Below are 17500 nucleotides of genomic sequence, written 5' to 3'. Positions count from 1 at the left end.
TGCCATGAAAACAGTGGTGGTGCAAGGGCCAAGACCGTCCACAATACATTTTGTTCTACATCAATGGCTCCACGCTAAACTAACCAGCCAAGCGAAGCTTTGACTCGTTGCTATGTGACGTCACACTGGTAGTGATGAGTCGGTCGTAGGCGAATAGGTGAAAACAATAGAGACGCTCTCTCCCTCCTGGTTTCGCTTAAAGTTGTTTTCAGAAGACTAACAAATTTTTTTCCATCAATTAAATGCATTCCGCTGAAAGACAAACATTGACAGTCCTTCATTTTACCATAGTTAATTGAAGGATTAGTTGTGAAGCCTTGCCATGAAAACAGTGGTGGTGCAAGGGCCAAGACCGTGCACAATCCTTTGTATTAATGTTCACACTACAGCTGAATATCTTAACAGGAAAGTTTCTATTGGTCAGTTGCTCCAATACATTTCAAAAAATCTATTGTAGTCTGTGCAAGGTTATGGCCAAAAATGCTCGCAAAAACTAATAACAAAGAAGTTTGTCAGGCATCACTGATATCCATTGCCTTTTAAAAAATTAACAACTAGACACACTTAATAAAACCACCGTTCCATGACCATACAAACTAAACTTTGCTTCCATCGCTTAAGTACACCCCCGGACGGGCAATGCGTTTCTTGGAGTCTCTTATATATGAAACTGATGGTCAATCGATTCCCTGTTTGTTTGTTTTTTTTTTCAAGCCATGACTTTGCTGCCATCAAACACTGACGAGACCTTTTGCAAAAATAATTTCCAGCCCGGAAACCCGTTTCTAGCAAGTATCTTGTTAGCGCCAAGAATTCCCAGCCAGCACCGTGTATCTTGAGGAGCGAATATTGTTGCATATCGGCTCTGCTAAGCACTCCTGGGGTCATGTATCTCTAGGAGTCTCTTATATGAAACTGACGGTCAATCGATTGCCTGTTCCACAAGCGCTAAAAATAACGTCTTGATGATGCGATTCGTGGGCGCTGTTCCGTTTCAGGTCGGATTATCATTGTCATGATAATCATAATGGGTACGCATGCAAATAAAACTAGTTTTTCACACGACTAAATTTCACTGCAGAGCATCGAACAACAGCAAGAAACCAACCGACCATTTCTTTTGATTCGTCGCGCGTCATGTTTCAAAGTTAACAAGGTGAGTATTGAATTTTGTTTGCACTTTTGCTTCACTTCCTTATGCCGGAAAATTCTATGCGCAGCTTGTAGCACTAAGATGTTCCAGAGCGTCTGGGTTCTCTGTGGTTATGGTTCACCCTCTTTAGGTTTCGCAGTTGTTCCTAATCATTAGGAAAGACTGGGCGCGGCGATGGAAGCGATTCTCCTAAAAATTTACAACTACGCAAATTTCTTATTAAGAAAAGGTTTTTCTCGTTTTCACAGCCCTAAGCAGAATAAAATTTGGAAGTTCCCAGTATGCCATTGGTACTGAGTCCCCTGTTTAAAGGGACAGTATCACGCTATTTTTAGTAACACATTGAAAATCGGAAAGACGCTATTCGGTCGGATAGCAGCCAAGATATAATGATAAAATTCCGTTAAAAGACTATCAGAATGCAAAGAAACTATCCACAGATATTTTCGCCGGTAGATGACCAAGATAGAGAGGGGTTCAAATTTGATAACGTCTGGCGGACGTTTTCAAATTTCGCTGCTGTAACGCACTAAAAATCGCCGGTTGCACTATATTTTGGTTCAACCTTTCGTCTTAGAATTGCTATTAATATTTCTTTAAATTAACGACTGAGATTTTAATTAACACAGTGTTCAAAGTTTAAATTTAGTGGATTTTGGCCAAAAATCATGATATCTGCCATGATACTGCCCCTTTTTAAAAACACCCAAACATATCTCTCAACTTCACAGGCGTTGATGGGCAATCTATTTAAAATAATTCGTTTAAAATGAAGTAAAATTCGATTCTTGAGGTTATATTATAACTAGCAAATAGACGATTTTTATCTTAGATACGTGTTTGTCTGATCACTGCTAAACATGAGCGTCATATTGCTTTCGAGATCAATGGTGCATGAACAGAATTCCGTTCCACCAGCACACGCAACTCTAACGCAACTCTACCCGGCTAACAGTATAAACTGGCAACTTCACAAGTTAACAAACGACATCTATGTATTGGATGTTGATGTTGGATCAAGTAAATTTTCCGTAATCGCACGTTATGTTGGAACAAACATTTTCTCAGTCTACTGTGGGTGTTTTAAACACCCCGACCTCTGCTATTCAGGGCTTCAACTACGCATCAACAATCAGGAACACACATGCTTTAAAGTTGATTAAATAGAAGAAAGATCCTCGCAGTTGGTACGCAACTTATGCAGTTGCGAAAAAAAAGCATGAAAAATTTCAGGCTTGATTTTCATCTCAGATACGTGTTTTTCTGATCACTGCTAAACATGAGCATCATGTTGCTTTCGCGATCAGCGGTGCATGAACAGAATTCCGTTCCACCAGCAGACGCAACTCTACCCGGCTAACAGCATCAACTGGCAACTTCACAAGTTAACGAACGACTGCTATGCATTGGATGTTGAATCAAGTAAATTTTCTGTAATCGCACGTTTTGTTGATATAAACATTTTCTCAGTCTACTGTAACTGTTATATACACCCTGACCTCTTCTACTCAAGGCTTCAACTACGCATTAACAATCAGGAACAATATCCTTTAAAGTTAATTAACTTAATAGTTAACAGTTAATTAATTCATAGTTGCAAAAAGAAGGCATGAAAAATTTCAGTCTTGAACGTTAGGAAGTGAACTTTAGACTCGGCGCCTCATGGCGGGGGTTGCACAATCTGCGAGCCAGCGAGGCATACGAGGCATGCGAGGCAGACGTGAGGCACTCAGGTTGGCCTAAAAAATACTCCGGTTAGCCTAAAGAGCACTTCGGTTAGCTTCAATAGCTCCCCGGTTAGCTTAACGGTTAGCAGTTTATGTTGGGGTTGTTCATGCTTCGCATGTTTTGTTTATGCTCGCATGCCTTGCATGCCTCGCTGGCTTGCATATTGTATAGATTACACTCCTCACGGCTTGAGTACAAAGAACGCGACTGAGAATTTAAGGTTACCTGAAAACCTTCGAGGGGCTACTTTTTGCCGAATGTTTATTTTTCGATCAAATTAAAGTTAATTACTTAAACTTACATTTTCAAAAACAAATTATTTAAAATCTTTAACCACGCGCAAGAATATTGAGAAAGAGGTATTTTGGTAAAAAAGTTAATAATTTTTTCAAGGTGACATAATCTCTGTGAGGCGTGGACTCCCCAGCGACCTTTTTCGCGGCAACGGCTTCATTTCAACTTATTAGCATTTTTTGTTTACACTCGAGTTTGAGTGCTGTGGTTTTGGAAATAGGCAAGTCAATTTCTTATCACTTTGCAGCACAGAAGGTGCTTAGTGTCTTGAATCTTCCTAGACCAGTGAGCAATGTTTCGTGGACTGCACATACGAAGGCTCCTAAGAAAGCTGCAAAGGGAGAACTCAAAAACGCGATGCTACAAGTGAAAAGACACAGGCGTACTTCTTCTGTTCACTGATTCAACTTGAAAAGTGGGAAACTCCTATCCTTTTAATGCTATAAATGTAGTTTAATTGATATTGAAAGCCTTATATATTCTATTTTCAATCTTGTATAATAGAATGTCGATTTGAACTTCATTTTCATTTGAAAAATTCAAGCGAGTTTTTTATTATCTTGCACGCATGGAAATTATGCGTCAGTCATTAACGTGTAACCAAAAGTTTGAAAATTAATATCTTTTGAACTATCGAACGGAAGAAAACCATGCTTTAAAACGTTATTTAATAAACTATTTGAAAACGTACTACCGAAAGTAGCTACACGTTTAGTTTTTCTTACATCTCCAGTGCACGTAACGGCCTCTCTGTTGATGCGTGTTACGTAATACTTAAGATACAAAATGTTCAAAAATCTATACGGCTCGGGTTTGAATCATCGTAAAATTCTCGTTCTTGCACCAAAATAAAGTTATTGAAATGTGCTATGAGATGCAATGAGATATTATTATGCGCGTTTGCTTTTTATTGAAAAATATTCGCATAAACTTTCGTTTCCGGTTTTGTATACAAGTTCACGATTCACGCTGCGCACTTGTACTTTTTACTGATTTCACCTTGAAACTGTGCAACTCTTATGTTGTTATTGCTGTAAATGTACTTTAATTAAATTTAAAAACCTTAATATATTGTGGTTTCAATATTCTATAAAAGACTGTTCATAAGAACTTCATTTTCAATTGAAAAATGGAAGTGAGTTTTTATCATGTGGAACGCGTATGAAATTATGCGTCACTCATTAACGTGTAACCCGGCAAAACGGTTTGAAAAGTCGTATCTCTCGACATATTCAACAACAACAAAAAAATAAAACCATGCTTTTAAACCTCATTTATTACATCGTCGAGCCTGGTTAAGTATTGGGGATTGCCTTTGGGGGTTCTAGTATTCTTGCACATCTTGGTTTATAAACCAAAATGCGCTCATCAATTCGAAGACTTGCAAATGAATGTTACTGAACACAAACAAAACTTACCCGATAGCTTTCATGTCGGCCACTAGTGCCTCCCTATGATGCTGCATTGGCGCTTGCTTATCGGTTTATCTTCTTTTCTTTTCGTTTCTTTTTTGTTAAACGTTTTCATCCCTAGGTTTTACCGAAAACGTGCTCGCAGAAGCTAACTGGAAAAAACATGACTGAAAAACTATAACTTTCCCGCGAAGCACCATTTTGCTTCCTGTGAACGTCAGGGGCTCTACTATGTTATTGGCTGGCGGCTCACAGTGTGAGCCCGGTGTTGACATAATTCTCCAAGAAGGCGTGACATGCTTCCAAATCTTTAGAAGGCGAAAACTCGCAATACGATTTCTGCAAGATGCCTCCTCTTCAAATGAATTAATGGGGTATGTAAAATTGACGGAATTTCGTGAAATTTGGCCCGAAAGTTAACTGAACAACGAGGAACAAAAGTGTTTCGGCATTTTTTTTAAAATCAAATACTTCCCTCCTGGCGGCTTCGGAACACAACTCGTTTGCAAATTCTTTTTTACTGGAACTTGAAAGATATGTTAAAAGAAAACCAGTAGGAATACGGGGAAATGCTCACGCACTTTGAGAGATTGATGATTTGTGCAGCTACATTTCGTCAGAGATCACGTTTGATACCCGATTAATTCGACGGAATGGCGCTCTGTCATTTTACTGTTTACCGGCTTCCTTCGCCTTAGCAGAGGAATAACCAAAATAGCTTATAATTTTATCGAATTCCGCATTAAATAAGCTTTTTATCGATATATAGATTGTGGTAGTTTCCTAATAAATAACGCGCGTACGAATTTTTTTCGGGAAGGCACCCGCGAAGGTTTGGAGTTACCTTAACGAATTTTATAACGCGACGAAAACTTAACTCGTGCTGCCGAATACAAAAAACGAGACCGAGAACAATAACTCGTGGCCCGACGTCTTATCTCTCGACCGAAAAAATAGGAAAGAATTTGATAATGCTACCGAAACCTTAACTCGTGCCGCCTTACGGCCCGAGTAATTAACAACAAACTATAAATGTGAGAGAAAGAAATATGAAAAGAAAGACAAAAAGGGTTAGCGCGAACGGGATATGATACCCATGCGAGGCGCAACCCCAACCTAAGAAAAATCAAGTAAAAATTACAAATGAGAACACTAATAAAAAACACGAAGATTACGAACGGTGGTTAGGGCAGTCACGGGAGAGGAGCCAGGTGCAAGGCACGTCTATGTCAAAGGTGGCATCTAATAAAGTAAAATAGGTGGCACGTAGAACATTTTTAAAAATACCTAGACTGGAAAATTTGTCAGGAGACTCAAGACTGCAAATAGTATTCCAGGGTTTTACAGTTCTTAGCTGGGGCACCATTTGCAAATTTATTATTCAGACCAAATTCATGCTGTTTTTCCATTATTTATAATTAAATAAATGACTGGAAATGATGGAAAAATTATTTACATATAAAGAACAAGTATTTGTCAAGTGATATCTAAATCATTAGTTCTTGGCAAACCTGAATCCCAAAACAAATTTTATGTAAATAATTCGGTTGACAGTTTCCTTTATTTATAAATCAGGCTGTTTCTAAAACATTTATTTACATATCATGAAGTTAGGCAAACCAGTTGCAAATCTATTAGATATAGATAATAAAGTTCACCCGACGCGTAAATTCGTTAGTTATAAATAATAAAATATCCTCTTGCCAAGTAAAAGCTATTATCTATAAATAGTGAATGTCACCTAAAGCACAAATCCATTATTTATAAATAATGAAATTTTACCTCGCCAAGGGTAAATTTATGATTTACAAATAACAAACTTCTCGGTTGGATGGAAAACGCAGAGTGCGGAGTGTGTGGAAGTGTATTAATTTTGACAAATTTATTCATTTCAAAGCATTTTAACGCATTAATTCAACATAAAAACTGCCTTAAAATGTTTTACTCTTGATAACTGGAACAAACGGAAGTGTAAAACGGAAACGTTTCTAGTCTGGATAGTTTACACGTCCAGCCTATTAAAGGGTAAAATTTCCCTGAGGGTTTCAACTACAACGGTAAGGAAACGGTAGTAGAGACCTTAAATGACGAGAACGGAGAGGAAAACGCTAGTTTTGATGTCCGCGATGTCCTGAGTGCATAAAGAAATATACTTCAGACTGGCAATGCTAGTTTACTCCCTCACTAGAGAGTCTCTGCTTCTAAGGAGTCAAGAAAGAAACCTTGCAACTCAAGGAAAGAAAAGAAGGAACCCTCGAAGCAGTTACCATTGAATTCAAGCCGGCAATGGACATTCAAAGGTACTCAAGCTATACGCATCTCGTAAGAGTCACTGCGTCGGTACTTCGAGTCGTCAATCGTTCTCCTCCAATTCAGTTCCACGCCACTGACAGTTGCGATTGTCGAAAGCAAAGATCTGGTTGTCTTAACAAGTCTAGACACCTTGGACACCCTTAAGAAAGTAGACCATTACTCTTTTTTCAATCTCCTACGCCCCTTTAATCCATTTCCTGATGCAGATGGACTCATTAGCGTTGTTAGACGTCTCTTGCGTCACAATAGGACTACTCATGATCATCTCCACACCTTATCATCCTCCATGGAAAGTACCAATTTGCATCACTGATTATCCAGAGTGAATACAAACGTTTGTGCCATGCTGGTTCTAAACTGAGTGTCGAATCTCTTCAAGACCTTTATCACGTCGTTGGCACACGGAGAACCGTTCGAAAGTCCACAAGTCAGTGCATCACGTGTCAACATGCGTCTCCAAAGATTACAATTCAACTTATGGGCTAAGTACCAGCCGCACGTGTCATACCAAAGAAAACGTCCCACTTGACTACACAGGAACCCTCACCCTCAAAGCTGGAGCTATATTAAGACCAAATTAATTCTTGCAAAGGCTATGCAGCGATATTCATTTACCTACTCAAATCCTATTAAAGCATAATTTAACTATCGGAGTGCTTGTATGTGTCTTGTCACCAAGGCATTTTTTGCGGGAGAAATTTCAATTATGGTGATAAGCCATGTAAATCACTTTCATTGTCGGTCTCCAGGGCCACAGATATGGCTGTCGACTGAGCTCTATCACTTTTCACCTGCTGTAACCAATCAGATCAAAATTTATGCTTCCCCTACCAAATCCTGTTGCAATGCAAGCCTTCAGGCACGCGAGCTTGTGTTTATGCCAATAAAGTATGGTTATACATTCCTAGCAAATAAATAAGCAAACTGAAGTGGAGTGACTTGAAAATTTTTTTTATCAAATTTAGACCCAAAGCCATGGCAAGAAATGGATACAAGAAGATTACCAACGACACAAATACGGAGAAACTCAGCATTGTGTCCCTTCTTTTCTTCCGATGGATGAACAATGTCTTCAAGACGGGCAATGAACAAACTCTAGACGTAAATGATTTTCTACCTTTGTCTGAAAAAAATACAACTTGTTTTGTTACTGAACAGCTCAAAGTAAAATGGGATGAGGAAATCACAGATTGCAAAGGAAAGGGTAGAAAACCCAGACTTTGGAAAAGCGTAATGAAGATGCTCTCTGTCACAGACGTCATTTTTCTCTTCTTAAACTGGTTCCTAAATGCATTTTCTCGCATTGTCGAACCATTGCTTCTCGGATATTTCATGGCGTCCCTGTTGTCAGCTGAATCTCAGCGTATTTATCGACTCTATGGATGTGCGTTAGCTATGGTCATCAATGTTCTGATCCGTAGCCTTGCTGGACACCAGATTGGATACAGATGTGACGTGCTGGGTATCAGAATAAGCAGCGCCCTAAAGGGACTAATTTACACGAAGGTAAGCTGTAGACCGATCTTTGTTTCCATGCTTGGCCTGATTAGCGGCCATTAGCATAAACAACAAAACTCCCTGCAAATAAATACGCTCTTTAAGAGCGGCTGACTGAGAATATCGAGGACTCGCGGTCAAAAATGAAATTTCGGCTTTCCTCAAATTTTGTCAGAAGAACCCCCTTTAGAGAACTATTTACGAAAATAACAATAAAACTTTGCAAAGATTTTTCGTTTTCGAGAATTCCGGCATAATGTGAAATGCCGTAATAGCGTCGCAGCCGGCGTTAAATTTTGACGAGATTTTGTGCGTTTTCAAATCGCTCGGGAAGGAAGACGGCTGAGCGTATTGAAAGGATCTTTTGAAGTTAAGTTAAGCATCCTTCTAAAAATACGGTTCTATGAAAATATTGCTGGAGGATTTTTATTTACAAGCAGTTTTCAAAGTCCGAAGATTCCTATTTTCAGCATTTCTGTTGACACTTGAAATTGTGGAAACTTTGCGGACAAAAATCTTTTTCTGGTACATCGAAATTTACAATAAAAATTATTTTAAAGAAAAGCTCTATTCTTGTTCTGCAACATATAAAAAATTCAGCGTGGGAAATTTAAAAGCCAGGCTTTGACGGAATAAAACACATTGGGAATTTTTGACATATTTTTTCAAAAAGTTCCAGTGGTCACGCAAGGACAAGATGACATGTTTCAATAAATTATTGCCTGTATGTTATTTTTACCATAGAATTATAAAATTCTTGTTCCAAAACAAAAAGCAATGATCTAATAAGTTTTGTATTGTTTTATATACCTTAAAAAATAAGTCTAACGAGAGAGTGAGAAGTAACCCCAAATTTGAAAAGGTCGTGTCATCTCGCCTTTCTGCTCGTCCAGATCTCAATCAATTTTTTTTTTCATTGCCACATAGTTCATCAGATTTTAAGGCAGGCTCTTTTGCGTTTAGTTCGACATGCTCTTCGCCTCTCCACCTACTCTTGCTTAGCTGGAGTTAATTCTACAAAGATGTGACAACTCTTTTGTCGGCAAAGTTAAACGTGGACAAAAAACATGCACCTTTTTCTCAATGTCCGTTTATTGCAGGGTTTTATCAAAACAAATCACCATAAAAGTCAAGTTTAAGAGCTGCTTTCCACGAATGTCGACCGAAATCAACTTTTGGTGGCACAAGTCAAAAAATCGATTTCGCTCATATTTTGCTCATAGGTAGGCCCTAGAAAGAAACAAAACAGGTTGTAGTTAGTTTTTTTCCAGTTTACGAATTAATAAACATTTTTATCCCTGATGATTTTTATCCCTGATTTTTATCCCTGATGATGCCGTTGATCGGCGAAAGCTTGGATTTTAGTTTTTACTTTTAAACAGCAGTTTAAGGCCTCAATTGAACAGTTTTATATATTTTTATTAGTATTTTTTTAAAATTAACAACGCGCAAGCTACACTTTTGCGTGACAACCATGAACCGGAAGTGTCACCATAAAGATTTGTATGTTTCAATGTCTTCCTTCCCATAATGATTTGAAATTGGGGATAAAGACGATTTTAAGTGACTAGTTTTCGTACCTAATGTCCGTTTGCTTCCATACTTTCGCACGCAGAATAAATACTTAGAAATGAGCACATTATATTCGAAGTCCAACAAAGCATAACATGACCATTTTAAATGCCATCAAATTTGGTCGTTATGTGAATTTAGTCCCCCTTTACTCATCCACACATGATAAAGAGGAAACGACTTCTTTCTAGACAGAAACGAAAAAGAACTTAAACAGAACATGCATGGTGTCAACAATGTTAAGTCACGAAGTAGAAATAAGAACATGCAACGGCTCCTACATTTGGTATTTCTTTATCTACCTCCTCTCCTATTTATCCAGGAACACCGTAAACTACCGCTTATATTTAGCCCTGGGGCCCGTTTCTCGAAAGTCCCGAACTCACCGGGCCTGAAAAAGTGTCTTTGATGACAAATGTTTCTCAACAGATAAGCGCAAATCGTCATCGCTTGGTGTTTTCTGGCGTTGAAAACGTGGCTGAAAGGGCAAGACTGAGCACAACGTCGTTCCCTACATCTTAAAAACCATAACATGACTTGTGCTGGTCAATATTCTTTGTACAGGACAGTAACGAACATGGTTCACCAACTATCGACTTAAACGAAAACAAACTTCCATGCTCGCTGTTTTGTTTACAGTTCCTTACTGTTTCTCTGATGTAATAATTCAATTTATTCATAGATCCAAAACGGCAATTACGACGTTAGGACGTTCAAAAATCTAATTAGTTAATTACGTTCATCTTCACAGAAAGAATATTTCAGGATCTAAAAGTGCAGCAAAAGAACATTATTATTAATAACACGAGTATTGACCACAATCTTTGTTTCCTTAAATTTGTTACGGCTTTTATTGTTAATACTTTTCCCTTTAGAAACGTTCAGAATTATGTCTTGTTTCTGCTGTTGGTGTTGTCTTTGTGTATGGATGTGCTTTCTTTTGCAAATTTAATTCACTAAATCACGTGGTTTTTGCAAACAATAATATTACACAATAATATTACACAATAACGAACTGCATTGATAAGCGAACGGATACTCAGAAATTTCCATCCATGAAATGCAGCCGAAATACATATTGGTCCGTAACGCTACCGAACTTTTGATCCAAAGATTAATTTACTGTGAATGAAAAATGCTTCCTTTTAAATGTCGCTTCATTATTTTTTTTTCATAAAAAAAAAAAACAAAAATACTTGTACATGTGACAGTGTGTCAGGCCATCTTTTTTGCGCTTTGATCGCCAAATCTCAAGAAAATGCTGATAAATATGAAGCCTAGAGGGTCACTTCTTTTGATTTACCCAAAGCTTTGTTTTTATGTTATGATCAATAGGTGTACAGTGAAGCCATAGGAAGTCATTGTAGGGAAATCTAACTTATCGCTCATGGGTAAAATTGGCGATATTTTAGTGCTAAAATGTGGTTGCTAAAAAATTTGCGTTTATAGGATGCTCTTCTAAACCTATTTCGGACGTAAAAGTAACTTATGTTTTAAATGTTTTTCCTTAAAACAGAAGAAGACATAAGAAAGCAATATATGTCATTTGAATATTAATAACAGTCTATGGATTGTTACACGAGCCGTCGAAAGTTAAGGAAAATTTCGTCTCTCAGGAAGCGGACTTTGAGCTCAACTGAGACAAAATCGTTTTTCACAAATTTACGCGAAAGGAAGCGGTATTTGGAAATACTAACTACAGCTCAGTTTGTTTCTCGCTAGGGACTACCAATAAGCGAATTAGAACGAAATCGATTTTTTGACTTGTGCCACCACGTGGTCGATATTTGTGGAAAGCCGCTCTTACGGTGTCCGCGTCTGCTTAATAAAGATTTCCGTTCAGTACAAGTTCTCTTTACGGTAAATGTGGGGGAGAAAAAATGGAACTTGCGCTGTTGTCCACTTAATAGAGGGTGTCCGCTAAATGTGGGGTCTGCTTAATACAGGTTTGACTATATATCAAACAAGAAAATACGAACACTGAATGAACACCATAAACTAAAAGGACATGTCATTCTTGGTATTGTCACTGTAAATACTGGCACATTCGAGAAAATTATAAACTACGTGATTCATTTAACAGCGCCTTGCATACCACTCACCTTCAACCTGACTCGTTATTGCATCATCCGCTGACAAGTAAAGTTGAGATGTTCTTTTCATGTTAACTTTCAGACTCTTCTTCTCGGGAAGGATGCATTATTAAAATTTACAACAGGTCACGTGATTGACCTTGTATCCAACGATGTTCAGCGTTTTGAGAAGGAAGCTCTCATCTGGTTGTTTTATGGCTCGATGACGTGCTTTGAAATCCCTCTGGTAATAGTTTTACTCGTCTATTTGATTGGCTGGCAGACTCTAATGGGAGTTATTTCCCTGTGTTTCCTTGTGCCGTATTTCACCGCATTGTCGTCGGCTGGTGCCTTACTGCGCTTGCGCACAGCAGCTGTTTCCGACAAACGCCTCTCTTTGATGAACCAGGTGATCCGAGGAATACGTGCTATCAAGACGCATGCGTGGGAGGATCAATACCGAGAGAGAATAAAACATTTAAGAAGGTATGAATAAGCCCTGAATTTCCCAAAGAGTCTTCAAGGACCTAAAAAACTAAAATTATTGTTCAAACTCGATTCTCTTTGGCATTATATATAGTAAAATGAAGAAATAGCGACAGCGAACTACCAACTGATCCTTTTTGAATAAAAAAACATACTTCGTGAGTGGGAATCGAATCCGTGTCCCCCTGGATACTAGTCGGGTGTGCTAACCACTGCACCATCACGACAACCCTGCCAGTAACAGAGCAATCAGTGAGGTAACTAGTTTGCCACGGGGTTCCCCGTGGAACAGGACATACATCGGATCATCCGAGGATGATTCATGGGCTACCAGCAAAATAAATTTAAATATTATGAATGAAGAAGCTGGAAATCCAGCGATGTAGTCACAAGTTAGTAGGATCCAAAGGATACACCACGCTTTGCTACACAAATATTAAACAGTAGAATGAAGAAATAGCGACAGCGAACTACAAACTGATCCTTTTTGAATGAAAAAACATATGCTGTGAGTGGGAATCGAACCCGGGTTCGACATAACATATTTTATCCACGAATATTTGTCGTATAGCAACGAATAAAGTATTTCTGCATAGTTTGAAATATGTAAAATATGGAAAATTACCGACAATTGCCTGCAATATTGCATTTAATTTCTAATCGACTTGCGAGTAGCTTTACTTACCACATGTTTGTTTTCAACTGACATTTCGCGTGTTTGTTCGTCCTTTCAGTAAAATATCCTCATTAGTCGCCTGTTTTGTCGTTTTGTCAACATATCCAACAAATACAACAATTAGCTTTCTTCAAAATTTTCGTTTGTTTTTCTGAAAGAAGTTGGCTATCCCACATTCCCCCCCAAAAAACCCTGGTTCAAGCACAGGGTTTAAGTGTCTCATTTCACATAGGCTTACATAGAGGAGCGTACGTACGCTCGGTCGGACCTAAGTGACGTCATAACTATTAAAATTTCTCGCACTGATGTGTTTACCAAAATATCTGCTATGGGGCTCCTCGCGGAGCTCCGCTATAATGAGACTTATCCCGTTCGCCAATTTGGGTAAGATTATCAGCAGGGGCATACATTAAAGGCTTTGATCTTGAAATTTGCAGTTAAAATATTTTTGTGGCTTCTAAAACTTATTATGTGGGGTTGAATGAGGTTACTCTCCGCAGTTACCATATGCTACCACTTCCACTTTGTCTTGACATTTTGGGTGGTCGCTTACGGGGGGTTCAACTGTAGTTAGTTAAATCCATTGTCAATGATAGGTCTCCAACCCCCGAGGACAGAAAGTATCCGCACTGACTTCAGGCATTCGTAACTTTTTGTTTTAATATCAAAACAATAACCGACAAACGTTGCGGAATTTCTTAAAATCTATTCGACAAAATTAACAAGTAATAATGTTTTTTATAGTCACGGAAGTTGCCCATGCGGACAGTGATTATTCGTGTTTTATTATTGCCCATCGTCAAACCAATGGCTTTAGAGTGTTATGTCTACTGATTGTAAGATTTTATGTTCTTTGATTGACGGATTTCGGTCCATTTTATATGTAATAGAAACTGTTCCATTCATAAGTTCGCAAACTAATTTACTGTCTTGTCTTTTGATCAAAGCCAAAATATCCGGTCAAATCCGTTGAAGTTCAGATAGAACGCTTGGACATCCCAGTGCAAACGGTAGACCTTGAGAGCTACAGAACTTAACTGATCTTTGAACACAAATTACCGTCCATTTGCTCAAGTGTCCATACCCTCCATTTTGCTTGCTTCGTGCACGATCGCCTAAGTTTCGCTATATTTACAACTGAGAGGTTTAGAACTGATAACGAGGCTCTTCTCCCGAATGAAAAAAGGCCATTCCATTTGATACTGAACGTTTCCAGTATTTTAAACAAGCGTTTCGGCTAAATGGGAAGCGTGTCAGTTCTCTTCAGCTCGAATTCCGTCACCACTTTTCAAATTATCAAGGGCCTCTTTGATTATAAATTAGAGTTATGGTGTTATTATTTTAATCACACTCCCTGTTTGTATGGTGTATTTTGTGGTATCTTTGTCTTCTTTCTTTTATTTTCAGAGAAGAAGTCGACATTATCCTTAAGAAGAGTGCCGTTCTATCAGGCATTGCTGCTTTGGAATACAGTTCAGCACCAATAGCGATCTTTGTGTCTATAATCACTCTGGTACTAACTGGTCAGCCACTCACACCTGTCAATGTTTTCATGTTTTGCTCTTTTATGGGTATGTTACGAATGTCCATTTGCACACACTTGGCTTATGGTTTGCAAGAAACATACGACGCGTATGCCTCACTGGCCAGAATGGAAGAGTTTCTCTCTTTAAACGGTTTTGATCAGGGTGCTGACAGTGAGGCCGACAAAAGTGTTGTGATTTTCAAAAGAAACAACGGAATAGATCTTCACGAAGAAAATGAAGAAATTCCCGCAATTGGTAACGTGAAAAAATCAACGATTTTACAGGTGGCAGGACTTACGAAGAAACAAACCAAGCGCGAAGATGAATTTATTCTTCAAGATATCGAGTTTACCGCCCATTCAGGGAGCTTAACAGTCATCACCGGACCAGTAGGCAGTGGAAAATCTACTCTTCTCTCAGCACTTTCAGGTGAACTTCAAGATTCAAGTGGGACCATAAGTTACGATGGAACTCTTGTCTACGTACCGCAATTAGCTTGGCTCTTCTCTGGGACTTTAAGAGAAAACATTTTGTTTGGTGAACCATACGATGAAGCCAAGTACACCAGAATCGTTGACGCATGCGCCCTGAAAGAAGACATCCAGCAATTTCCTGACGGTGATCAAACAATTGTTGGAGAACATGGCGAAGTTCTAAGCGGAGGCCAGCGGGCGAGAGTAAGCTTAGCTCGTGCGGTCTACGCTGATGTAGACCTTTACCTGTTTGATGACCCCTTGAGTGCTGTGGACTTCAAAGTTGGCCAACAAATCTTTGAGAAATGCATCAAGGGTCTACTGGGCCACAAAACGTTGGTGATAACCTCTCACCAAGAACAGCACATGCAAGAAGCTGATAAAGTGATTATGCTTTACAAAGGTCGTGTATTGCGAACAGGAAGCTTCACTGAGTTAAAAGAGAAAGGTATTCTGAATGCAACTGTTGATCCGCTCTACAAGAAATTGGGCGAAAACAATTCACAGAACAGTACTGATCGGGAGAATGAAGAGAAAGATGAAGATACTGGCAACTTTGGCAGAATTGTCTCCCAAACCAATGAAGCCCACGGTCTCCAAATATTAGAAGAAGATCGGGTAGTCGGAGTGGTTTTTTCTAAAACTTACTGGAGCTACTTTAGAAGCGGAGCATCTTGCCTGGTGATCGTTGCCGTAATTTGCTTGTGCCTTTTTGCTCAAGGTAAGTCGCAGCATTATTTTGCTGATTCTGTCGCTCTTTCAAGTGCGCCGAGAAGGTAAATCGGCTCATAAATAACAACAATAACGTGTTATCCTTGGTTTTCAGACATATCATGTTTTGTGATTTGAGTGCTATTCAAAAGAAATCCCATCAGGAGTACCCAAAGGTCTTTTCACTTAAGTATCTGCTCGTGAGGCCATACTCGTCTTGGAAATTCGGAGTTATTGCTAAAGAAACATTAGAGTGTTCTTCGAATGATATGCGAAATTTCGTAGCACTAAAAACAACTCCAGTAATACGATTTCTCTCCCCAAAACTTTCCGCGCCTGAAATTTCAGCAAAAGTGCCCGTACAGATTTCAATTAAGCTGTTTCGACAAATTGAATATGCCTTTAAAAGGGCATTAAACGATCTGCTAATTTGTAAAAGAGCATTTTTAAATGTTAAATAATAAATGTTAAATGCTGTTGCTGGGTTCCCGTGTTCCACTGAGATGAGTTTTTAAATTCCCTGGTTTTCAGAGAAGATTAATTTGAAAAAATTGAAATCATCTTTTTGAACTTGCTTGATTTTAACAGCGTTATCATAGGGGTCGTTTTACACAAAAATTTACTGATATCCTGTCCTCCAGTATGTCCATCGTCCCATGTCATGGAAATAAAATTAATGGAAAAAGGTATCCGATTGGAGAGCCAAATCCTCAATAAAGGCATCCTTACTGATCCAAAATTGCCACAAATTGAGGGCTCGCCCTTGAAATCCAGCTAAAATTTCAAGAAGGAAAATCAGACAAGAAGGCCTCCTTCGGTCTCCAAAATGCTAATGACTTATATTTCTAGTCTATACAGCTATTCCGGCTTTAATTTCGCTCAGTACGACTTTTGCTGTTCAATAAGACTAGGGAATAAGTTTAGAGTAGTTCTTGAAAAGCGCCACATAGATTATGTAAATGACTTCCCTAGGTTAAAATATTAGGGCAAACTTAACGACATGTCGCAGAGACATAAAGCGCTGACATGTTGGAGGTAACAGTTTCTCCCCTATAACATCATGCACCATTCTTATAGAAACGTTTTTCTGGAGGACAAGATTTTGTCGCCACTGAAAGTTGCATTAAATTCAACTACTTTGAATGAAGCGGGAACAAAGTGACCCAAGTTTTCATTGTCGCATCTTGTAACAACTTTCCCTGCGAAAAAAATACAACTGTAACCAATAAAAACGCATAGGTGGTATTTATTTATTCTCATTTTTGAAGTTGTTATTTGTCTTCTTCTTTTTCAGTAATGATAGTCTCCCCTGATGTGTGGCTCTCTTTTCTCACAATGTTGCCTACAGATGCTCAGCGAAACAACACAAACCTAATTATCTATGGTTGTCTGGTCGGTTCGTGTTTGACATTCGCCATCTTTCGAGCATACAGTTTCCTGGTGGTTTCTCTAAGATGTTCTGAGTGTCTTCATAATAAAATGGTTGTGGCTGTTTTACAAGCACCAGTCCTATTCTTTGATTCAAATCCCGTGGGAAGAGTCTTGAATCGGTTCTCTAAAGATATCGGTCTTTTGGACGAAGTATTG

The 17500-nt window shown here is 38.7% G+C and overlaps 1 protein-coding gene across 1 annotated transcript in view; it reads left to right on the top strand.

The window, feature by feature from the left end:
* The first annotated feature begins 919 nt into the window (after positions 1-919).
* LOC146468753 (ATP-binding cassette sub-family C member 4-like) overlaps positions 920-17500 on the top strand; it is a 25050-nt gene continuing 8469 nt past the window's right edge. Inside the window, exons 1-5 of the mRNA XM_085124150.1 lie at positions 920-1156; positions 7866-8406; positions 12145-12527; positions 14611-15923; positions 17208-17500. The exon at positions 17208-17500 is cut by the window's right edge and continues 278 nt beyond it. Of these exons, the coding sequence (XP_084980276.1) occupies positions 7876-8406; positions 12145-12527; positions 14611-15923; positions 17208-17500 (2520 nt within the window). The 5' untranslated portion in view covers positions 920-1156; positions 7866-7875. The remainder of the gene's footprint in view (positions 1157-7865; positions 8407-12144; positions 12528-14610; positions 15924-17207) is intronic.

Source organism: Pavona decussata, unplaced genomic scaffold (genome assembly GCF_977016875.1).
Source record: "Pavona decussata unplaced genomic scaffold, jaPavDecu1.1 SCAFFOLD_129, whole genome shotgun sequence".
In the NCBI taxonomy this organism is placed as follows: Eukaryota; Metazoa; Cnidaria; class Anthozoa; order Scleractinia; family Agariciidae; genus Pavona; species Pavona decussata.
This window is presented reverse-complemented; position numbering and strand designations above follow the sequence as displayed.